Source organism: Medicago truncatula, chromosome 2 (genome assembly GCF_003473485.1).
Source record: "Medicago truncatula cultivar Jemalong A17 chromosome 2, MtrunA17r5.0-ANR, whole genome shotgun sequence".
Classification (NCBI taxonomy): Eukaryota; Viridiplantae; Streptophyta; class Magnoliopsida; order Fabales; family Fabaceae; genus Medicago; species Medicago truncatula.
The window spans coordinates 4,993,007-5,019,417 of record NC_053043.1 but is presented as its reverse complement, the minus strand read 5'-3'; the positions used below and the strand labels follow the sequence as shown (position 1 = coordinate 5,019,417).

The 26,411-nt window shown below is 31.4% G+C and overlaps 2 protein-coding genes across 3 annotated transcripts; one reads left to right on the top strand and one right to left on the bottom strand.

Moving 5' to 3' along the window:
* Positions 1-12,418: 12,418 nt before the first annotated feature.
* On the top strand, positions 12,419-14,587 carry LOC25485975 (CBL-interacting serine/threonine-protein kinase 12). Its single transcript, XM_024776808.2, has one exon. It carries the CDS (start codon positions 12,660-12,662, stop codon positions 14,214-14,216), a length of 1,557 nt encoding a protein of 518 aa, XP_024632576.1. The 5' UTR covers positions 12,419-12,659; the 3' UTR covers positions 14,217-14,587.
* A 7,587-nt stretch (positions 14,588-22,174) lies between these two features.
* On the bottom strand, positions 22,175-25,978 carry LOC25485979 (CBL-interacting protein kinase 5). 2 transcript variants are annotated; one of them, XM_024776377.2, is made up of 2 exons: positions 24,698-25,978; positions 22,175-22,311 (listed from the first exon to the last, which is right to left on the bottom strand). In XM_024776377.2, the coding sequence occupies exons 1-2, from the start codon at positions 25,857-25,859 to the stop codon at positions 22,175-22,177; spliced, it is 1,299 nt and encodes a 432-aa protein (XP_024632145.1). In that variant the 5' UTR covers positions 25,860-25,978. The 2 variants fall into 2 exon arrangements, with proteins under 2 accessions (XP_024632145.1, XP_013462577.2); XM_013607123.3 differs by having other exon boundaries at positions 22,175-22,464; positions 24,845-25,978.
* Positions 25,979-26,411: the final 433 nt, after the last annotated feature.

Sequence of the window (26,411 nt, the reverse complement as noted above, 5' to 3'; positions counted from 1 at the left end):
AAATTGGCAATGTATTTATTTAATTTGTCACTGTTTTTCTTGACAAACACTCCTACCTAGCTCATTCAACAAGCAATGAATTATAGTATTCTAGTTTTATTTTTTTTGGACTCAAATTATAGTATTCTAGTTTTATGTGCAAATTTGCATTGCAAACCTCTTTCTAGGCAGCATTCAATTCCCATAAATGAAAGGTTACTTTTTATGTAAGAAAATGTTGATAAAATGGATCTAGGATTAATTATTAGAAAATAAATTATGGTTTAATTTCAGGTATTACGGCTATGAAACACATACACTTTTCGGATTAGGCGTATCCCGATATCAGATACGTGTTGTGTCCGACACCTACACTTGTAATTATACTAAATTATGTAATTTTTTCAAATTATTAGCTGTGTCGACGTATCAGTGTCCGTATTATATCCAGTTCTATGTCCATATCCGTGTTTCATAGTATTTCAGTCAATTTCTAACTTTTCCTTTTGACTAGACAAGTTTTTGCTGGTTTAAACTATGCCTATTCAATTGATTGCTAGAGCTATTAGACAAAAACAAATAGAAACCGATTGATTGCTACATATAGCTAAGTAAACATTACAAAATTGAATAGGCAAATTTGTGGAATAATCAACCTCTATTAAGTGGGACATTTTCTTTCTATCATCTAATTGCTTGGAGAAGCAAATTACCAAGACCTTGACCCAATAATGCATGCCTAGCTAGTCTTCCACTTACTTCTCATCAGTCAACAATATGTCGTTTTTGGTCCCTACCTCAATTGGTAAAACTCACCTATACAAATAAGTGTATGCAAGTATGAAAAAAGAAAAAAACACCTACCCAAAATTAAATCGTAGTTCCACCCTACCCATTCTAGGAAAAATCAATCCAAATGCAGTTTAACCTAGGCTTATATAGCTGTTATTGCCGACTATAATTACATTTTCAACTGAAATAAATTATAGTGGTTATTAGTTATTACTAACAATGACATGTACAATAACTATAATAATTTAATCTAAATAAAATGTGTTTTTTTATTGACTCTCGGTTTTAAGGAAAAGGACACCGATAGTATAGTTCGGTCAAGATTTAAATTCGGATTTTGTTCAACTATTCGTGTCTACCTGAAGTTCATTAACCACTTGAATTACGTAAAGTATATTTTAAGAATCAAGTATAGGACACATTAGATATATATACCCCCTAATCACAAAAGGACACATTAGATGAAATGATGCATTGGTCAAACCAAGACAAAGAAATGAACAAATGCATGCCGTGAAATGGTTCAATCAAAATAAAATTCTGGTGGATTTGGAATTAGGCAAGTAGCTTGCTCCACAAATTCCAGATACCGGTGGCTATTTCACCTGCTCTTCCACGTGGTTTTGGATGATCTCTTTTGCCATTTTATATATGTCATACTAATTTTTGGTGAATAAATTATAGTATACGACATGGTATCATCTAATCCACTACAATTCGAACAAGAATTCCAAGAGAATGACAACTCAATTTTAGGATATAGTATTTTAACTCAGAGACTGAGATTTAGGGTCTTTATAAAATAGTAGAACTACTTACATCTCTACCTTAAAGCTGGTTCACCATTATAGTTTTTCACTGGCTGGGAATTAATAAGAAAACAATATATTTGTAGTGCATGTCTGTATCAGTGGAAGTAGTTATTGTTGAAGGTGCAATTAGAACACAAGAAAGAGAGGTTTTTTTTTTTTTTTGACCGAGAGGGTTTAAATTGTATTTAAATTGAAAAACAAAATTACAAAACCTTTTTAAAATCTTTCTCTCTTCTAACAAATACCTTCATCAAAACATTTTCAAAAACAAATATTTAAAACATATCAAAGGTGAAGAGACAGAGATGAGAAAAACACACAAGAAATTTTTATACTAGTTCATAACTACGTCTATTCCAATCACTCGTAGATATTTACTTTTAAATCCTGAAGATTTTTTTCTCTATAATCAAATCTTAACTACATAAAACTTTACTATGTTTGTCAAAAAAAAAAAACTATTCTTGGGTATTTTCAGTTAAACCTTTACTAGCCCCCTCTCTCTCCCCACTCACTCTCCCTCTCTCTTATTGTATTTCTAATTGTTCTTACTCTCTTATATTAGACTTACAATTTTAAAAAATTGTCTCCCTCTCACACACACATTGTATTTCAAATTGTTCTTACTCTCTTATATCAGTCTTATTCATATATACGATGTTTAAAAATAATTGGTTCTTAAAAAAGATGGTTTAATGTTCGCCAATGTGACACTATTTTCGTTGGTTGGAAAAGACCTCAAAAAGGGTGGGTTAAACTTAACTGTGATGAAGCATACAAAGATTCGTCAGGTCCTACTGGTTGTGGTGGACTCTTTCGAAACTCAGATGGTAGATGGATTAAAGGCTACTTGCAAAAAATTGGAACCTGTGATGCTCTCTGTACGGAAATGTGGGGAATGTACTTGGAAATGCAGCTTGCTTGGAGACAAGGTTTCCACAATCTTCAAGTGGAAAGTGACTCAAAAACTTTGGTTGACATGATCACAAGGAAAGTTAAAATTAATGGGAACTCACCCACCTTGATACGCCGCATACAAGACATTTTAAAGTTGAACTGGCATTTGCATTTCAATCATACCTGGCAGGAGGGAAATAGAAGTGCTGATTGGATGGCTAATTTTAGCTTTTCTTTGGACTCTTTTAACATTCATGTTATGGAGACTCCTCCTAGTGGGATCTTAAGTCTAATTTTTTATGACTTTTTTGAGGCTTGCATGCCTAGAAATATTCATGTAATTCATTAGTGTTTCATTTTTGAACGTAAGCCCTCTTTTACTACCAAAAAAAAGATGGTTTAATTTTTTTTCTTTCTATGTTCGAACCCAAACGACCTCTATTAATTATGGTATTTCTTCAGTTTAACGTTATTCGAAATCAATCATCTGAGATTTAAATCAAACCATTATATTTTATCTTACCCTACCCTTTATTACTATGGTTATTTTAAAACTATTTTATATCAATGTGTTTTTTAACATATAATTATATATTGGCTTTTCATGATAGGTTAAGCATAATTTGTTTTGAGATTCATGCTAGCAATTGCCCTTAAGGATATTAGTTCATAGAGCAAAAAAGAGTAATTTTGTATTAAAAAATTTAATTTTTAAATTGTTTAAAAATTGAATACATCATTTTACAACACAAAATTTATATATTATTTCATTAACGAATGCCCCATAGACATTCACTAGCATTTTCCTTGTTTTAGTAGTACAAAAGACATGTAGTGTTGAGAAAAAAAAAAGTTTTTATTAGATATTTTAAATAAGTTTTAAAAAAAAAAAATAACAACCAAATAAAATCGAACCAAACCAACATGTTTTTCATCGATTTCTTCTTATTCGCAATTTGTGAGAGTTATATCTAAGTCTAAGCCAAATTGAATATTTTTTATTAGGTTATAATTTAGTAAAATTGTTGTTATATTTTTTTCCATTTATAACTTCTTGAAATGATCTCATGTGACAATTTTTGTTGGACAATTGGAGTAATATACTAATAAGTCCGAAAATAATTATAACGATAAAAAGTTTTTAGAATTTGTTTTCATGAAAAAACAGATATGAAATGGTATGAACATAGATACAAATAATCGCTCAAAAAACATAGATACAAATAAAAATAAAAAATAAAAACTATAAACACATTAAATGCAAAAATAGAATCATCATTATCTTAAAACCAAAAACGAAACAAAAAAGACAGAAACACCAAAGGAAGTGTATCACTTTGATCAAACATTGGTATTTGACGTCCGCGTGAGCTTAGCTCAGTTGACAGGGATAATGCATAATATATGCAAGTTCTGGAGTTCGAATCTCGAACACCAACAAAAAAAAAACATTGGTATTTGACTCGGAAATATGTTAAAGTGTGTCATACCGACTAATCGTATACCAAAACATTCTCTTCTACAAATATAGTCTTCTAACTTAAGTGCAACTTCTTCATTATCAATTACAACATTTGAACAATATGATGATAACTCATGAAATGCATGCAGTGTTTGTGATGATATATACAAAAGTTTTTATTGAAGACAAAATTTTATAGTACGCTTAGATACAAAAATATGGACAAAGTAGTATAAGAAGTTTCTATCTGCATTTCTCTCACACACATACACCAGGATCATCACAACATAAAAACTACTCTCTCCACACCACTCATGTTTTGAATTTTATTGAGCTAGGAAAGATAGTTAGAAGAAATAATTCATGGATAAAATGATAGAGAAGTTGAATATAACTTATGGAGCCCATGAAGTTTTTAGTTAAAATTTCCAAATGGAAAGTGAGGGGAAGTTGTTGAGCAGTGCATATATAATGATATTGTATAATTCAAATGCGAGCAAATTTGGAGATGTGAAGGGCACATAAGATGGAAGGAGGTGTGGAAAGAATTTCTCTAAAGATTGACAATTTTGCTTAATAGAGGCCTGTTAATTCAAGCCCATCAAAGTACAATGAATGCGTTTGGATCTAAACTCTTTTTTTAATTGTTTTGGAATTTCTTATCCCACTCTTCCTTCATCTCGAGATCCTATTAGGATTATAAAATCCGAAAAATGAAGGATTTATGAGGGTGCTTTAACGTGTTTTTGAGGGCGTTTAACATTTTTAGATTATAAAATTCAAAATTCGTAAGGCACGTGATTGTAGGTAACCTATTGGCTACACTTAAACTGCTTAAATATGAAAAAGTGAGGAATTATAAGTTCAAATGCATGCCTCAATGTGTCAATGTTCTTGCTACCAACTGAGTTGTTTTTTTAGGGGAACTGAGTTGTTCTTAATGACACAATTGCTTTTTTTTAATTTTCATTATTATTTTCTTGGAAAAATGGACCAATCTATTTAAAATGCATTATTGGTTTGTCTAAAGATAATAAATTAGAAAAATACGATTTCAAACCTAATTTATCTATAAAAATATTCAAACAAAAAAAATTATAAGTAATAAGTTTATTGTCGTCCAAATTTTATTACTTCTTTTTTGGTTTAACCATATGTTTTATCGAGTGAAAAACTTATATACTTTTAAAAAATGACTATCTTATGTTCATGAATACTTTTGAGGAATGCTAGCAACATTCTCTTTTGAGTACTCTCTCTAGCACTCACTTTTTTATTGGGTGAAATCAATGTATGTCCCACCACTTTATGTGGATTTCATTTTCAAAGTGTAGGTCCTACATTGATCTTATCCAATAAAAGAGTGAGTGCTAGAGAGAGTATTCAAAAGAGAGTATTGCTAGCATTTCACATAAAAACAAATATGGTAGATAGATGATTCTTTGGATTTTTGCCTCACTGGGGTCAATTAAGATTAATCAAATGTGCAAGTTTTTCTTTCGAATGAACACACTTGTACAATATCATGCTTAATTTATTCAGCAAACAAACAACAAAGTATAAGGGATAAATGAATAAAATATGCCATATAATTAGTAAGATATCAGAAATGCAACAAATGCTATTTAGGTATCCTCCAAGTACAACTCCAACTCCATGTGCTTTGAACTGCAAGGTTTACACACCAATTCTATACCTGATTTTCCACTGTGTTTTGTTTTTTTTCTTATCACTAGTGCTGAAGCATTAAAGGAAACATTAAAAGTCAATAATTGATTATATTTGCAACAATGGTACGGTTGGATATAGCTAAAGGGCTGTCCCCCAAGGCCCAAGCTAGTTGGAAACCTATCATATGGGAAGAATGTTGTTCACAAATAATGTTTGGCTGGAAAACACCAGTAATTTACTAATATAATCTCATCGGCAGTTAACTGCTAATGGATTTTAACCGACAGTAGTTAACTGTTGATGAAAATTTATATGGAGGATAGAGGGGCCTCATATGCAACGAAAGAGTTGGATGATAATTTTTTAACGATGAAATCTTCAAAATTAGTTAATGATACTTTCAAATAATTATAAATAATGATGATCTAAAATAAGCACAAAAATATAGAATTTCAAAAAACCAGTACAAGTTATATTAGTTTTCCCACGTAACGTTATTTTCACATGAGGTCAGAATTTGAAGTGCAAGGTTTTTGGTATTACCACGTTATTCTGTTAATCCTGTTTGAATGGATAACTACCAACGTTATTTTCACATGTCATAATTTTGTTAGTTAATGTTGATTTTCTTCAATACAACCATTTATTTAAATTCTTGAATAATGTAAGGATGCATTGACACAAAACCGATATCAAGTCCATAACCCTCATCTAATTCACATAAAATTGAAGATCAAATAAACTAAATAGCATTTGATTTTTATTAAACTCTTGTATTATATTATTTGCGTGTGTGATTCATTATCACCGACCACAAATGAAGTTGACTTTCTAAAGTTGCATTGCAATGCATTTTTCCTTCTTCTAATTGACTAAATACCTTAATTAACAACAACACCGACTTTGCATTGTGATGGGTGGGATTAAAGTGTTTTGACCTTCATCATCGTTGATGATTTTGTTTTTGATTTGAGCATATATAATTGAGCTACTTAAGAAACAGATTTTATCAGGGCCAAGAGCAAAAAAATTAGTCAAAGCTCAAGTAGGAAGAAAATATGAACCCTCATTGCAACAAGATTAATATTAAACTTAAAAAACATCATGCACTTAGAACTTAGAAGTACACACGTGCACGCATAGGTACATACGAAAATAGTTTTTATTTATTTATTTATTTATTTATTTTAATGATATACTTTCCATTGTGGGTGATGACATATCTATTTAGTTTGTTACCTATATTTGTCTTTTGAGAAGTGTACCTACCATATCCACCCACCAATATTAAAGCCTAGGTGTCTTGTTACATTTGAATAAAACTGATATCGTACAAAAAAATGAGGTATACCAAATCTTATTTACCCTGTACAGGAAACCATTAGCGTGCATTCACGTTGCACTTTCATGTTGGGTAACAGACACAAACACAACATTTTGGTAGGACACATTTTTGGTTTGTGTAAATTAGTCATTTCCAAAATTAAATTCACTACTATTTACTATTTTGGTTTTGAAGTACAACTCACAGAAACTATTTCAACATCAAAATGCAAAATAGAACATTTGTGACTGTCGTTGAATCAAATTAACACTTTGAAACCATTTCTAACTAATATATACAATTTTGATTGACGGTGATGATGATGAATGACGGTGGTGATGATGATGATGATTTTGGTACGGTGATGATGATGGTGAATGACGGTGATGATGATGAACGACAATGTTGATGATGAGATTGAAGATTCCGGTGGTGATGATGATGAACGACGGTGATGATTCAGTTTATTTTCTTTTGTTTGATCCCGCATTTAGTTTCCTTTAAGAGTATAAGAAGCAATTATGTTAAACTACCAGTTAATAAACTGGAACTTATGCAGAGTGCACAAAGATTCTTTACGTACGATAACCACGCCCCATTCAAAGATGTGAGGAGACCCCAAAGAGTAGGAGTTGGTTGCATTTGAAAATTTCAAACCGACTTCAATTGTTTACTTGCAGATGCAATACACCGTTACACGTTGTTGGCACCATTTAATACACGTGTTGAGGCCATGTTCTCTATGTATCTTCCCCCCAATCATAAACTACTATAAAATAAATAGTTTTTTTATTAAAAAAAATAGAAAAAATATTTTTAGATTGGAGATCATAAGCACGTGCTGCGTTGTCAAAATGGTTCAAAATTCATTCATCTCAATCAAAATTATTTTAAATGACGAAACCTAACTCATTGATAGAATATTCAGTAGTAAGATATGGTACTATGGTAGTACACTATAATTAAGCAGTGTATAATAGTATGTATCACTTTAACAAATCAATCTAAATAAAGCTGACAGATGAATCTACGAAAAATACACAACATTTAGTTTAAGTTAATAATATAAAACGATTAAGTACAAACAAATTTAACAAAATCTATTAAGTGTTGATCCATAAATATAGCTAGTTAGTTAAAGTTGTTATCAATATTATAGGTATTACAATGAGGCAGGGTGGAAATGAGTTTTACCTTCCATGTCTTCATACCTTACTTTCATATATTTATTCGTTATTTTACCTATATCTAGTGGGATGATAAATTGAATCTCATCCCCGTCCTAGACAGGTTCGGGTATCCCGCTCCATCCCGCAGTGGATAATTTTTTTTAATAAAAATAAAAGTATTTTTCAGCCCAAAGCGCAATGTTGTAACACCTATCCAGCAAAGAGATGATGACAATCGATGACTATGGTGATGGAGAAGAGAGAGATCGAGAGTGTGAGATATGGAAGGAGAAAAGAGAGAAGTGTCATATGATTTAGAGCTTGGGTTTCTATTATAAAAGAGGTAATAAATTCATTTTCTATATTCGGGACGAGTTTGGGTATGGGTTCGAGGTGTGTACCTATATCCCTGTTACACGTCCCATACCCGTGATTACTTGACAAACAAGTTATATGACACTATAAATAAGTTGTAATGCCTTAAAAGATACTCATAGTCAATATTCCAACAAACACCCCTATTTTTTTTTACAACAAACACTATTATTTCAATAATCAATCAAGATTATTCATCTTAAACATTCGTCATTCAATTACTTATCGGGCAAAATAACGGTAAAGCTGCACTAACAATTGGCATCGAGAGTTTAGGGTTATGATTCTTGGGAACCATGAAAGATTTGTGAGGTGATCAATCTCTAGGAAACATCAGTTAAATGTGAGGGATTTTAGAAAGTTTCTTGCAAAGTAATTACGAATGTTTAATGACATTTTTCCATCTAATCTTATGGTTCTTGGTGGAAACAATTGAGAATGATGGAGTACTTTGATGAAGGTATTATTTGGCGTTCAAGAAGTCTTTAAAGTCGTGTAAAATGAATATGAAAAATTGGGTGTGAATCCAATTGATGCACAAAGAGCAACATTCAAAGAGTGAAATAAAAAAAATTGCAAATGTTTGTTCTACATTTAACAAAATATGGATTTATATCATTTTGAGAAAATCTCTAAGGTGACAGGATGAAAAGAGGCATGAGATATACTAGTGAAGTATCATGATGATGAAGACAAAGTTAAGAAGGTAAAACTTTAGTTTTTAAGAAAAAAAACTATGGGAGTGTTGCACATGAAAGAAGATAAAAAGATTGCAGACCACTTTCCAAAATTTATCGCATTGGTCAATCAAATGAAAATATGGGAAGAAGAAATCACTCATCAACAAGTGGTGGAAAAGGTAATGAGAACTCGGACACCTTAATTTGATTTCATAGTAGTGGCTATTGAGGAACCAGAACACATTAATGCCATAATGACCGAAGAACGATAGAGTTCATTAGAGGCTCATGGACTTCTTGTAATTGAAAGAGGTGCAAGAATGCTAGTTTAACAAGCATTTCATGCCCCCCAAGTTACCAAGAATGATGGCAAGGACAAGAAGAAGTGGACAAATAATAGATTAATTAAATATTTCATAATGAACAAAATAAGTATTATAGTTTACGTATGCAATTTGGTTCAATTTTAAAAAATGAATATAAAATTTGATCTGGTTCGAATATTCTTTATAAAAGGGAATCCAATAATATTCAATTTTGTGTGATTTTTTCTCTCCAGTTTTTTGGATCAATTTAAAAAGACTGGTAAGACAGAAACAACATAGCAAAGACCATCATATATAGGTGGAACACCTAAAAGAAAATTGTTACACCTCGTACATCAAAACACCAATAAAGACACTGTCTGTTCTGAACCGGTCAAAGACCTCATGCCCAATTGCTTAGGCCCAATAACAAATCCCCCATTTCTTACCTCTACTGACTTGAGCGTCAGAGTGTCTGTAGGTACACCCCCCCCTGTTCCAGCACTCAAACTGACGCGTTTCCACCACCAACAACCACCACATTAAAGAGCATCGACAATCACCTTCTGATCAGGTACGATCACCGTCCTACCGACGAGTACCACTAAAACCAATATAAACTAACCACCAAAACCAAATCCATCGCCAAAAATCAACACCAAATCCCCAAACAACTAAAGAAACCAAAGTTAAGCCAAATCCTCAAACTCTATCGCGAATGTTCGAAAAAATAAGTTCTAAACACCCATTGTCCACAACTTGCACCAAAAGCCCTCCAAAAAACCGTCAAAACCAACCAAAATCCCTTATAACAACAACCCACCTTCTCTTCCCACAACTAAACCCAAATAAACACCTAAAACCACTTATTCCAACACTCATTTGAATTCCACCATCAATCGACCCACGATCCGTGGAGAAGACATCATAACAAAACCAATTGATTATAGTCTAAAAATTGATTTTCGGTCTTAAATACGAATACTCTTAGACTCCCTCCGTTTCTTTTTAAGTGTCTTTTTAGGGTAAATTTTTCGTTCCTATTTAACTATCGTTTTGGTATTTTAAGGGTATGATTTGTCAATTATACCGTTTGTCAATCATTCTTATAGTTTTTAATAAAATTAATTAATGCTATATATTTGGATAACTAAAGTTGTTTTTTTAAACAAAGTTTGTTTGTTTTGTTTTAAAACAATTTTTGTTTCTTGTTATCTTCAAATTTAAATAAAATTTTGTTACCTATGATAATAGTTTCATAAAGAGTTAAAATTCTATAAATAACATGAGTAGTACTTGTTATAAATTTCAAGAGATATGCACAATATTTAGAAAATTGAAAATTGTTTGTTATGAGAGAAAGATAAAACGCGCAAAAAAATAGGAATTTGTTGGAGAAAGAGAGTAGTAACTAATAATTATTTGTTACATATTAAATTTAATGGAAAGATAAAGTGTGTGCAAAAAAAAAGGAAATTATTAGTGGATTAAAATGAGGGTATAATAGGAAAAAAGTGTGCAAAGATACACTTTGCTATTTTAGTGTTAAAACTCTAAAACAACACTTAAAAAGGAACGGAGGGAATATACACTCACATTATACTCTCTAATAGAAACGTTAACAGAGGAACAATTTTAATGGTTGGTGATTTATTCTTTAAAAGAGTGTTTCATTGAATAAAAGATAACTTGAAGATATGTTTATAACTGGTAACAATTCTCACTTTCACAAACCGATTTTGTGAAGCTGAGTAAGACTTAACCACAATATCTAAGATGTAAACTTTATGATAAATTCCTACGAAAAGAAAAATAAACACGTAATTTTTTGATGGTGGCTGAGGTTTGATACATTGCATACATTATACATTGTCCATATCAACTGAGCTAAACTTACGAGCATAAATAAACACGTAATTAACCAAACTGGTGAAACTTTTGGCTGCTCTTGTACAACACGTAATCAACCCACCTTGTTCTTTTTGTTTTAATAAGATTTTGAATGAAACTTTGCTTAGCTTTTTCCAACAAAAAAAAGTGAAACTATTTTGTTTCCATTTCTTGGTGGTGGCTCACAATTAGCAAAGACCAAAGAGCTGTATGTGAGATATTTTACGAATCTTTTTTGAAAAGAAAGTGAAAAGGGAAATAAATACAAACAATTGAGTAGAGACAACTGTATGCGTAACATATGATTGGAGAATCTTATAATTGAGGCAAATTCAATTCCATTTAAACAAACAATTACTTTTTTCTCCTCCACGCTAGCTATAGCTATATGCCAGCTTTTATATGATTTCCTTCCTTTATGTGAAAACGAAACAAACGTTGCAACTCTTAGTTGCAACAAACTTTGAGTAAGAAAAGGAAAGAAGAGAAAAAATAGATCAAAATTAAAAAAATGAAAAAGGAATGTGATCAATACTTACGTGGCATCGACTCAGTGATTAATCAAATCTCAACTAATAAAATCATATTAAAAACGACTAAGAATCTGAAATAATCAATTCTAAAAATTAGTTTTTTTTTCTTTTTGGAATAAAATAAAACTAAAGATTGATTTACTTTTTATTTTTTAATGACAAATGTAATATTGAGGTCAACTTTTACTTTGATCTTAGTGAGCTCCGAATCGAATTCAACAAAATTGTAAATTTACTTTTAGTTGTCATCAGAATAACCTCTATCATTAATAATCTGTGTATATCTTTGTGTTCGTTGAGTTTTGAGATCTGTTCTGACCTTAGTGAGATCTTAACTTAATTTGTGCGAATTTTTATTTTCACAAAAAAATAATAAAATAAGATTATAGATTTTATAAATCTTTTTAGATATAACAATCTTGAGAAAATTACGGTTAAAAAAAAAACACATTTAAATTAACCAAAGTTTATTCAATAAAAAAAAAGGTTAATGGTGGTATATACTCTCCCTTATATAAGCATCTCTCTCATTCTCTTTCTCTCTCTTAATTTGGGCCAAAACACACAAACACTCTTTTCTCTCACATAGAAAACATCAAACAAATTAAAACCACATCCTCGTTCATTCATCCTCCATCCAAAACATCATCGTACCGTAACCTTAGACCTAAATCAAAAACACACTTCAAACAGAACAACCCCATTATCGTTTCTTCATCATCTTTTCACAAAGAACCTATTTTTAACGCTCCATTTGATAGCCATCATCAATGGCTGACGTGTTTTTACAGAAGGTGAAAACATCATCAAACAGCAAAGACAAAGACAAGAAGGAAACATCGACTCTCTTATTGGGTCGTTTCGAAGTTGGAAAACTTCTTGGCCATGGAACATTTGCAAAGGTTTACTATGCAAAAAACATCAAAACCGATGAAGGTGTTGCAATCAAAGTGATAGACAAAGAGAAGATTCTTAAGGGTGGTTTGGTTGCTCATATCAAACGTGAGATCTCAATTCTTCGCCGTGTTCGACACCCGAATATTGTTCAATTGTTTGAGGTAATGGCTACAAAAACAAAGATCTATTTTGTTATGGAATATGTTCGTGGGGGTGAGCTTTTTAACAAGGTTGCTAAGGGTAGGTTGAAAGAAGAGGTTGCTAGAAAGTATTTTCAACAATTGATTTCTGCTGTTGGATTTTGTCATGCTAGAGGTGTTTATCATAGGGATCTTAAGCCTGAAAATTTGTTGCTTGATGAGAATGGTAATTTGAAAGTGTCTGATTTTGGTTTGAGTGCTGTTTCTGATCAAATTAGACAAGATGGTTTGTTTCATACTTTTTGTGGTACTCCTGCTTATGTTGCACCTGAGGTTTTGGCTAGGAAAGGTTATGATGGTGCAAAGGTTGATCTTTGGTCTTGTGGTGTTGTTTTGTTTGTTTTGATGGCTGGTTATTTACCTTTTCATGATCAAAATGTTATGGCAATGTATAAGAAGATTTACAAGGGTGAGTTTCGGTGTCCCAGGTGGTTTTCACCGGACTTATCAAAACTGCTTGTTCGTCTTCTTGATACTAAGCCTGAAACTAGGATTGCGATACCTGATATTATGGAGAATAGGTGGTTTAAAAAAGGGTTCAAACAGATTAAGTTTTATGTTGAGGACGACAGGCTTTGTAATGTCGATGATGGTTTTGGTGACAATGATGATGATACAGCTTCAATAACATCTGTAGCATCGTTTTCTGATTACGCAGTTTCAGAATCTGATTCTGAGATTGAGACTAGAAGGAAAAATGCTCCTTTGCCTAGACCTGCTAGTTTGAATGCTTTTGACATTATTTCATTCTCACCTGGTTTTGATCTTTCTGGTTTGTTTGAGGAAAAAGGAGATGAAAATAGGATCGTGACTGCTGCACCGGTTTCAAAGATCATATCAAAATTGGAGGAGATTGCTCAATTGGTTAGTTTTACTGTGAGGAAGAAGGATTGCAGGGTTAGCTTGGAAGGTACAAGGGAAGGTGTGAAGGGACCACTGACTATTGCTGCTGAGATATTTGAGCTAACACCTTCTTTGGTTGTTGTTGAGGTGAAGAAAAAAGGTGGGGACAGAGCTGAATATGAGAGATTTTGTAATGAAGAATTGAAACCTGGATTGCAGAATTTGACGATGGAGGAATCGGCACCAGCTTCAGATTTGTCACTGGAATCAGCAACTTCTTCAGCCTTGTCACTGCCTGAAGGGCCTTCCTTACTCCGCGTGCTTTCTGAACCAGTTCACAACTTTACTTCAGATGTTGAATCGCCGATCTATACACCTGAAGAGTAAGATAGAGAAGAGAAAGAGGTTCTTTCTGTTTGTTTGTTCCTTAATAGATTGTGTATGATAAAATTGATGATTGATCATTTTTCCCCCGGATGGTCCCCCTTTTAGATTTGCTCCCTGAATCGAGCATTAGATTTTACAGTATTTTCTATGTCCAATTGCTATACAAAGAAGGCTAATTGAATTTTAGCTAATGGTGGATATTTTTCTATGTTTTTTATTTTGGTGCATTATTCCGTACCTGTACATTACTTTTGCTTCTTACAGGAAGTAGGGAGAAAATACCAAAAAAATTTAGTGCTAATTCATGAAGTACTACAAATGTCTTTGGTTTTGGTACTATATGTTAATTTGAGAAATTTGAGATTGATGGATGATTTTCTTTTAAAGGCTATAGAAACCACAAAGGTCTGTTTTTGTGTATGATCAGTTTAGTAGGTGATTCATGTATCCCCACTTCAAATTTCTAGCTGATGGTAGGTAAATACATTCATTATGATTCAAGAGTACCCCCAGAGTATATATCTTGGGGGAGGAAACCGTTCTAATAGACATGAATATCTAGGCAAGTTTTGTGGTCCACCGTGGACCAGTACCTGAAAATTACCTAAAATATGAACGATGACGACTGACGCCTTTCTAGTAGTGTAAGTTTACAGTTTTTTTTTTTTTTTTTTGTCATCATGACTGATGGTGGCCTAATCGGTGTTGTTTTAATAAAAACAAAGGGAAACAAATATGAGCTGAATTTTGAGGCACACATATATATTTTCTCTTATTTTTGTCAAACTAACACCGATTTGGTCACTATCTCAAACCTTACAATAAGGAGGACCTTGAACTTCTACTTTTAGTTCCAGCGTCAATCATTGTTGGAGTTTTGTATGATTTTCAAGTATTAGTTCACGATGTAGTATAAGATTCCCAACATCTAATCATATACCCCATCTCACTAGTTTTCTTACTTTCTTTTGCGTCTGCTTGAAAATAGATCAGAACCTGGTTTGTGTGTGTAACCTGTCGTAGAAAATAGATCAGAACCTGGTTTGGTTATATAACAAGTTAGTTGGTTATGTTTGTGGATTGTATAGTTTAATTCTTACGAAGTAACTATTTTTTAGAATCGAGTCGAGTTTCAAGGCTGTCAAATTAATGGTTATGCATCTCAAGTTGTCAACACTTTCATTGTGATTTGAATTTTGCTTTGGGAAATCTTTGTAGGTTAATCAAGGTTTGAATTCATTGAATTAGAAGTATATTATACATAGTTTGATCTTGCTAGCGCATCGCTCTTAGCTTAGTCGTATCGAAAAATATATGGAACGTTGCATAGTTTTGTTTATCATCATTAGTTCCATAACTGAGCTTTGATTGAATTTTATTACAGTTTGATTTGATTGTTGTAATGTACATCATGCTATAGTTCACACTTTGCTATCCAATTTTTGATCCATAATTCTAATTTGTATAGTTTACTATACAAGAAGTTAAGTAATGGTGATGCTCTAACTTCTAAGCATAAGAACAATCAAATATAAAGTTTATAACTATTGAAGCAACGTAACACCACGTGAAGTGAATGTAAATGAAAGTGGTCTCTTACCTTGAAATGCTTTCCATTCATTCTTTCATGTGAATAAAGGCCAAAACTGTTGCTTCTTCCATGAATGCCTCTAATTTGCAACTCCAAAAGCTATAGGAAAAAAATGGAAAATGCTAACAAGTGCGTTCAAGACATTGATGTTTTAAAAATTAACCTTTTATGCATAAAACTTATCAATTATTTCTTCTAACAAAACCTTTATCTTTATTCAATGTGTGACTTACGTGTTTTTTTTTCTTCTTTCAAATAGTTTTAGTTATGTTAGTATGTGAACTTTTAGAAAATATTATTCTGTTAAAAATGATTTATATGCTAAAAGTGAAAAGCTATTTTGATAAGTTTTGAAGAAAATCATATTTGATAGTAGAGATAGAATGAATATCATTCTATTTTGACATGTATATTGTTTAAAATTAGTGTTTTTAGTAGTTTATGTTTTTGCTTAAAAATCTCTAATGAATAATCTCTTAAGTTTATGTTCTACACTAGAAAAATATTATAAATCTCTAACCAGACCTATTAGGTGTTTGATACCTAGTGGCCCCACAAAGCATCCCCACAAACTTTGGACCCCATAATGGTATAATCTAAGTTGGAGTACTTATGTCACAATTTAAAGTTTTTTTATATCTCCTTAGATATGTGCTCAGCAGCAGGGATCGAATCTTAATTCTCTCTACAAACTCAATGTTGCTTATTCAACTAATAGTAGTTGTTATTTAAACAGACAATATATATTTCCTAAAAAAAAAATGTGATAGTATATATTTCTATTTCTATATTTTTTTTGAATGATTTGCTATTTCTATTTTAAACTCTGAACATCGATTTCAAAATTAATCAACAAACATATATAAAAATCATATTTAACATCTTATTTAGATTTCACGAAGAAGGATTGAAATTTTGTTTTGAAACATACTCTTTATAAAGGAAATGCTTGTGCCGATATCTTGACAAAGATGAGAGTTAATTGTGTAGACACTTTAAATATGATTAATGAATCTTTTCCTAATCTGTCTTCGATGCTTCTAGCGGACGTCGAAGGAGTGTCCTTTATTAGGACTTAGTTTTTGTTCTTTTTTTCCTCTATCATGTAACCAAAAAAAATGTTCAAACATTTTTTCATTGTTGAAGGAATTAGATGTTGAAAATCTTATGAGAGTTTCTTTTTTCATCCTTCTCACCTAATTTAGATTATGAAATCCAAAATGTTTTAGGAATATTGAATGGTGTTTTTACACCGTTAAATTATACTCCCTCCTTTCTTTTTAATTGTCATTTTTAGAGAAATTTTTTGTTCTTATTTAACTGTCATTTTCAAAGTTCAATGCAACATTAAATGAAATATTACCCTTAAATATTTTATTGTGGAGAGAGAAACATATGAAATGAAATATTAAATTAATAAGGCCGTTATAGTAAAAGTAAAAACAATAGTATTAAAAGTAGTAACATTTATTGATCATTTTGGTTTATGTAAAATGTCAAAAAGTGACAATTAAAAAGGAACGGGTAGTATAATCCAAAATGTTGTAAGATGAAAAAAAACCAAAAGTGTGGAAAAAGAAAATCTCAAACCTTAGTCCTTATATGCACATCAGACTGATCCGAAAAGCAAACTAGGAAGAAATGATTATCTTATTCCATATCGAGAAATGATATTTGAACATTTATTTAGTGATAATTTTTGCAACAACTTTCTATTTCATATTCACATTATTTTTTACTTTATCTCTCTATTGCTATGGTTTTCGTGCCAATACAATTTTTTTCTTTGTAAAATATATTTATCAAATAAATTATCATCAAATTGATTGTTTAAATAACACTCCTGTTCCATATGTCCCTCATAAGCTTCCACATCTAAAACAAACATAATTGGACGAACCACGTGCTAAGACACTTACCCATCAATTTAAGACTTATCAAACACCTCCATTTTTATAATACAAAAATTATTTCTCTTCTCATTACCTCTTTTTTCTCTATAGGAATTTGTCACTTTCTCCATTTACTATAGTTTTGGCAACATAAAACATAATTGATGTGACATTAGGTGAGTTTAGTAAAAGAGATAAGAAATGAAAGTGATATTACGTACGTTATAAATTGTTAATTAGGTACAAGCTTTGGCAAGATGTATATTTATCGTAAGATTGTTAACTAGGTCACATCATTCATTCAAGGCCGTATATATATGAGGTATCATTGGAATATTAAAAGCAAAACAAAGTAATATTAGGTAAGCAAGCTTGAATTATGGATGATAAGTGGTTATTATTGATAAAAAAGACAAATCAAAATACAACTTTATAAGAAGATAAGCTAATCTTGATATCAATCTTGTCCTTCCAGGATTTGCTGCACAATTATTTTTAAAGATATATTTTCTGTTCTGGATGTTCCTTCAAAGTCATAAAAGCACATCTCGGTTAACTAATCTTGCACTCTTGGACTAATTGAGTTTCTAATTATACTTTAGTTTTCATAATTTGACTTGATTAATCTGCCTCAGCATAGAGAACATAGGCTGATTTTGACGCTAACGAACATTCTTATATAAATATAGTATCTAAAGATATGGATAATAAATTAATATTTCTAGATAACATTAACAACAAATCTACATCACTTTAGTTATTAATCTATAATGATCTTTTAGTTATTTTTTTGTTACAATAATCTCCTTTTAATAGAACTGTACTGATTTAAAAGTTTTTTTTTGTTGGAGAGAACTGCACTGATTTAAAAGTTTATTAGTTTTGTTTTCTTTGAGAGGTAAAAGTTTATTAGTTATTGACCATAAATACATTATCAATCGAGGAAGCTCCATCACCATCAAGAAAACCACATTATCTACTTATTGCGTGAACAAATTCCTCCCCTAAGTGCACATATTGAGAAAAATACTCAATTTGTTTCTCTTTTTGTTAAGCTCGATATTTAATTTAAGGATCAATTAATTTAAGAGGTCAATGATAGTGGAATTCAACTTTATACGGATTGACACCTGATAAATTTGAATTTAAAATCTAAAGAGAAGTATTTTTGTCTCTCATGACAAAACTCGTTTACAACATTTTTTTTTTGAAGGAAGACGCGTTCACAACATTAACGAATATTAAAATAATTGTAGATTTTTTTTTTTTGAAGAAGTTTAAATAAATAAACACATTGTTCAATCACAATTTGAAAATAATTATATTAGAGAAACATAATAAAATTACAAACCACCACAAAATCAATGTGGTAACATGCAAACAAAAAGCTAAGAACGGTTTCTCATTGGTCACACAACACTACTATCAAGAATGTCGGTGATTTGGTCTAACCTTTATGCGATAATGATTACGTGTATAATTACAATTTTGTTCTTATACCGATATTGAACACAAAATATAGTATGTGCCAACCCTTGTATAGTAACAAATAAGTGTAATATCTCATATTGACTTATTTCAGTACAACCATGCATCTTAGAGTGATACTCTATCAAGAAACCCCACATATATATTACTCATGCATTGTAGGAGTGACAAACTTCATCTAGGTCACTATATCCCTCTCCATGATTTATGGAGTACCGTATTAATAGACTTTATAATTGTATTATTACAAATAATGTTTTCCGACAATAATACATTGAACTCCTCATGTAGGAACCAACGATTTTGATTGACGATGTCACACACCACTATCACTTTAAGAATAATAAATTTATAACATTAATATAAAATGTTATCTTCATTCAACTCTAGGCTGTAACATGTTTCTTAGGCATGACAACGGGGCGAGTCGAGAACGGGTTTAAGCATCCCCGTACCCAAACTATATTGAGGATAAAAATTGAACACCGAAGCCCGTAGTCCCTGGCCCCGTCCCACCCGCGAAAACTATTTTTTATAAAATATTTAAAAAATACATATTTTTTCATAGTAACAAAAAGCAATAATTATATTAATAATTAAAGATCTGATAATTTTTTTTAAAGAGTAAAATAATTATAATAAACATGTTTTTTTTTTTTTTTTTTAAGAAAATAAGCATGTTTCTAAAGAGTAATTATAATTAAAATAGGTTACTGCTTATGGAAATAAAATTATAAAATTTAATAAAGTAAATTTCAAAATGCGGGTGTGAGACGGGTATAAGCATCCCTCGGTCCTGTACTCAAAACCGAAATTTCCTCCACACCTGCACCTAGTTAAATTGGTTTTTCCCCGTTAAATTTGGGACAGGAACATCCAGATCTAGATAGGGGCGAATTTTGTTGCCATGTCTTTCTATTGATTATCAAAATAGCCTTAAAAATAGTTGTTTTGGTCAAATATCTTAATTGCGAGAATCACATACATAAAATGTGGAGAAGTGAGAAATGGTGGTTTCGAGAACCTGCACCGCAAGAATCATATGTTTGGCCACTATTAATTAGATTAAATTATAAAACACGTGGCCATGTAACGCCATCCTCCTTTATACCAGAAAATACTACACTACTTGGTGACTGTTTGGCCACTAATGTCGATAGCAGAATTTTTTTAAAAATTGGATAATACGAGTAGGTACCTTGATAAGGACTATGATTTTGCGTGTGTTCACCGGCAGAGATTTAAATTTTGGAGTATAAAAATGAATTCAATCCAAAGATATGGACTTTTGAATGAATTCCTTGTTAATTAGGGAACAATAATTTTCAAATGAAAATATAATTGAATCGAAACATATGCAAAATAATGTATCCTCTAGAAAATTTGAGATGCTTCTTCCTTGGACCATGATGAAATTAGAGCCATATTTTCAAGATAAATGTAGCAAAGAATCACACATATACATGTCTTCTATTCGTAATCTGGCTATTGTCCAAGTTAAAAGATTTAAAAGGGCGGTTGCATCATGATCTTTAATATTGTGAAAAATTGGGGTTAAATTTGGTTGACCAGGATTATACTTGCATTGTGATATCATCACAAGAGACATCATAAATCTTGATGTTACAATCATGATATTGATCGCATATAGTTTGTTGAACTTTAGTTATACCTTGTAGATTATGAGTTTAATTGACTTCCGTGTCAATTTAGATGATCTAATTTAACTTTAAAAGAAGAAAGGACTGGTTATTACTTTCCGCACACGTTTTTTCTTTCACTACATCTGATTCCTCTATACGATTAACTTTTGGAGGTGTAATTTTTCGTAACTTTAATGTAGTTTGAACTTTCAAAAAAGTTTCCACTTACAAGTGACGGAAGGTTGAAAAGTAGTAGAAGGATTAACATAAAATTGAGATTACAAGTAGAAATAAAATTAAGTCAAATAGATTGGTGGATCAATCCACTTTCATACCAATATTGTTTGAAATTTCACAAGCACTTGTCATGGAAATATATTACTTCATACGCTTTAATTTGTTCAAACATCCAACGAAGGGTGAAGTGGGGAAAATGTATGAATGCGTGAATCATATCAAATACCTCCAAGTCAATTTCCATTCATCCAATTTTCCTTTTCCTTTCATGTAGTTTCTTAAACATGTCTAGAACCAACAAAAAGCAGAAAATACACCGAATACAATGGCCGAGATTATTTCTAGATGATTTCGTCAAAGAGTGTTGCTATTCATTTAGAGAGTTTTTTTTTTTATTTTATTTTATTAAGAATTGATTAAGAAAAAGTTTAAGCCAGTTAAATTTATTACTGTCCAAAAAACATGGGGTCAATGGGGTGTAATTTAGGAAAGGTGTTGAACAATTCTACTATCGGGAAATTGTCGGGATTCTTTTTCTCGCTTTATCTTTCATTTCCCTTCATTAAAATGCAATCTAGTCGTCGAATCTCACATCAATAGCCGAGATTAATAAATGTGTTTAGATACGTTTTTTCTAGCAATAAAGGTTGCCACTTGTCTCAGTTTAATATAATTTCTTACCATCAAGAGACACTTTAATGAATATGAGAGAAACAGAAACTACATTTATATACATAATATTTTTTTCTATCAAAAAAAATATGAAGAAAAACTTTATGAAAGATGGAGCACTGAGAACAAGGTTGCAACATGTGTAAGACAATTATATGGAAGAACACTTGAAAAAACATCTTCTATCCATGAAATAAAGAAAGAAGAAACATACAAATATTTTCAAAGCTACCATTGACATAGTTTTAAATTGCAGTTGAAGTTATGTCGTTGCAAACGATGTATTACAAGATAAGGTAATAAACACGGTCAAATTTACGGTTGTAATGACTTCAAAAATCTATTATATATATTGTAGCAACGATCGCGGTTGCGGACTGAAATTTAAAACAATGACTATTGATACCGCTCATATCCTTGCCAAACCCAAACAATTTAATTTAGAGAAGGCTTTAAGTATTGGTTCAAGAATTTCCCATATTCTAATATGTCTCCAGCAATTTTTCTCACCTCAACAATATAAAATGAAGATGTAACTTCAAAAATTTCTATATCTATACTGAGTTGTTCAACTATCCTTGTCTCAATTCCCTCCAATCTAACAATCCCATTTTGCTTCATAACCTTAAATCTACCATCTATTTGTGCTATTTCTTCAAGTTTTGACACAACATTTGAAGGTGGTCTTTTTGTAGAAAATCTTGCATGATGTCTTTTACTCATACCTTTCTCAAACAAACGAGAAAGATCAATTCCTGGAGAGAGTGATATGAATTCAAATGCATTAATGGAACGATATAGCTTCGTAGAGCATTCTTCATCTTTAACAGACATTGGACTTGGCCACTTAGGTATTCCTCTAGGTCAAGAATAAAGCCCTATGGTAAATATGGTTAATTCGTTAATCTGTTGAGAGAGATATATTTAAGGTAACTGATAACTAAAACAAGACCCAAAATAGATGTAATGTATAAAAATAGTGAAAATAAAGATATGAATATGGGGAATGCATTGATGTGTGGATTTATGAGATCAGATATTATAGTTGTTATGTTTAACTGCGCCTAAGTTAAGCAAATAAAAGGATGGATTGGCTATAATTGTGTTTATTATACACATAGATCATCTCAAAATATAAAAAATATACACATATTTTCAATTTGTAAATCTTTTCAATGCCAAATGTAACACCCATACTAAATTGATTATAATATTTAGACCAGTGTTAAACATAAAATACTAGATACATTAAAATTACAATAAAATTGCTTACTTAAGTAAAATACATTTGTTAAACCATCTGATACATCTGTAACCAAAAAATAAAAAAACCATCTGATACATCTGATGAGTACTAGCTGAATCATACAAGGCACACGACACCGTTTGATACAATCATATACATTAATAGCGAGTACACGAAATAAGATTGTAACAAAGTACATAGTACATAATATCTAACAGCAAAATGCTAAAATCTGACGACGCGCATAATCATCACGTCTCACCCCAATCCCTTTATTTTATTTATATTATAACTATTTATTAATTATGAACCTTAATTGATTAACGATTAAATTAAGTAATAAAAATATTTTTTTTAATTGGACAATTAATTAAATGTTTAATTAATTCATATCAGATCAACATGAGTGTATGTCTGAATTATCCATTTTCGAATAATGGGACCCTACTTGGCCATCATACATCAATATAAGCCGAAGGATTTTCAGTTGATTTGGCGATAAAAACTACTCAATTTAGTCTTATTTATAAGAGACACGTTAATAAAATTTCTTAAGTCTTCAAAGAGTATGAAAAATGAGTATCCCAAAATTTCTTTTATCTTCGGTTTTTTGTTTGTTTTTTTTTTATTTTTTTATCTTCGGTTTTTTAGTTTTGTTTTAAGGAGTATGAAAAATGTATATCCCCAAAATTTCTTTTATCTTCGGTTATTTGTGTTTGTTTTAAGGAGTATGAAAAATGATTATCCCAAAATATCTTAGGTCATTGACCATAAAGCAAAGACAATTACTTTTTTAACATCAAAAATTTCCTAAAAATTCAAGTAAAATACTAAAATGCCTCAAACGATAGTTAACTACCGCTAACTTATAACTAGAAAATCGACGGTAGTTAACTACCGCTGAATTTTTAAGTCATTTACATGTGTTTCTCGGAACTATTGGAACCATTTAAAGCAAAATATTCATGATATAGTATTGGTCATTTGTTTGCTTAGTTCTAGAATTGTTAGGGGGTTTCTGTTAACACCTCCTTTTTTTTCTTCTACCATATACCTTCCTGTCAATTTCCATTCATCTAATTTCCTTGTTAACTTTTCTTTGATGAAATTTCTTAAATATGTCTATCACCAACTAGAAGGACATAAATTATAATGCACCAACTAGAATCAGATAATAAATTGGAAACGTTTGGATTGCCAAGTGAAAGGGAACTATTAGATTCATTGAACATTGTATTTGACTCTTTAACAATTACGTAATACAAGTAGGTTCATAGTGTTTCACTAATTAGTATGTTAACACTATTAGAACTTCCCTAATTGCCTATCAATTTTCCTGAGGATTTCAGTGACAATTTCGTAGGAAACATTTTCCTTCGGATATTGCCAAGAACGTAAGCGCCCAAATAGAGCACTTTCTTCTTTCCAAGAAAAAAAAATCCTATAAATACTTTTTTGAAGCTACTATATGTATTGTTCATATCCTGCTGCTCGACCCTTCGTATACGGGAGCTTTAGTGCACTGAACTGTCATTTTTATATGTATTGTTCATATCCTTGAGAATCCCAAACAATTTCACTAAGAGAAGGCTTTAAGTACTGGTTCCAGAATTTCGTATATTCCACTGTATCTCCGGAAATTTTGTTCACCTCAACAATATAAAATGAAGATGCAACTTCAAAAATTTCTGTATCAATGGTGAGTTGTTCACTTACTCCTGTCTCAAATCCCTCCACTCTAACAATCCCATTTTGCTTCATCACCTTAAATCTACCAACTAATTGTGCTGTCTCTTCAAGTTTTGACACAATTGTTGAAGGTGGTCTATTTGTAGCAAATCTTGCATGTTGTCCTTCACTCGTATCTTTTTCAAACAAACCCGAAAGATCAAGTCCCGAAGAGAGTGATATGATATCAAATGCATTGAAACAATATAGTTTCATAGGACATTGTTCATCTTTAACAGACATTGGACTTGATAGTGTTGACAAATCATCAAATGCATTATGAACATCTGAGATATCGCCGTGTGTAGGCGATAAATGTGGTCCTTCAATCTGTTTATACCCTTTTCTAAACCAACTATTTTGCATAATCTTGTTAATAGTAATTCTTGTTTTTGGATCAGGATCAAGGATTCTATAAAGAAGCCTTTTCACATCAGAATGAAACCATTGTGGAAACTTGAAATCAGCAGTTGCAATCTTCTTATACATCTCCATTAAATTTCTATCATTGAAAGGAAGAAAACCTGCCAATAGAACAAAGAGAATAACACCACAAGACCAAATATCTGCCTTGGCTCCATCATAACCTTTCTTCCTGATAATCTCAGGTGCTACATAAGCTGGAGTACCGCATGTTGTATGAAGAAGATCGTCTTTTTTTTTTGATTCCAACAATGCACTAAGACCAAAATCAGCAACTTTAAGGTTACCATTTTCGTCGAGGAGAAGATTTTCTGGTTTAAGGTCGCGATGATAAATCCCTCTTCTATGACAATGATCAACAGCTGCAATAAGTTGCTGGAAATATTTCCTAGCCATATCTTCCCTCAGCTTCCCTCGAGACACTTTATGGAAAAGCTCGCCACCTTTCACTTGTTCCATTGCAAAATATATCTTTGTTTTGCTTGCCATGACCTCGTAGAATTCGACAATGTTAGGGTGTCGAACAAGACGCATAACCGAGATTTCACGCTTGATTTGCTCCTTCAAACCGACTTTCATGATCATCGCTTTGTCGAACACCTTGATAGCAACATTTTGTCCTGTCTTTAAGTTCCTTGCATGGTAAACTTTGGCAAAACTTCCTTGGCCAAGCATGCGTCCTACCTCATACTTTTGCATTAGAATTGTTCCTTTGTTCTCCATTTCTAATATCTATTATCTTAACTTTAATACCTATTATCTTGTTTTTATGCTTTTCATTTTTTTAATGGGGTGATGAAACTTGAAGAAAGGAGCAAGGAAAACATGAAAGCTTGGGAAACTGGAGGGACCACAATGACCTTTGAAAGGGTTGAGACCAAAGGGGCACTCCTCTTGGTGAAGAATGATAAACTCTTATGGTTAATACATTGAGAGAGATATTTAAGGTAACAGAAATCCAAATCAAGATAGAAAGTAGTTGTAATGTATAAAAATAGTGAAAACGAATATTTTTAAACATAGGAATGTTTATTGTGACTGTGAATTTGTGTGATCAAATTTTTAACTGCACCTATGTTAAGCAAATAAATAGAGGGATTTGCTATAATTGTGTTTATGGTATGAAATTAGATGCTTTTGCAGTTTAGGGAAAAACAAAATATACCAAGATAAAATTAAACGTACTCTTTGAATGCACAAAACTAGGTTAATCACTAATTATTAAAAGCACCATAATTTAAATATTGAATAAATCATCAATTTAGTCACTAATTA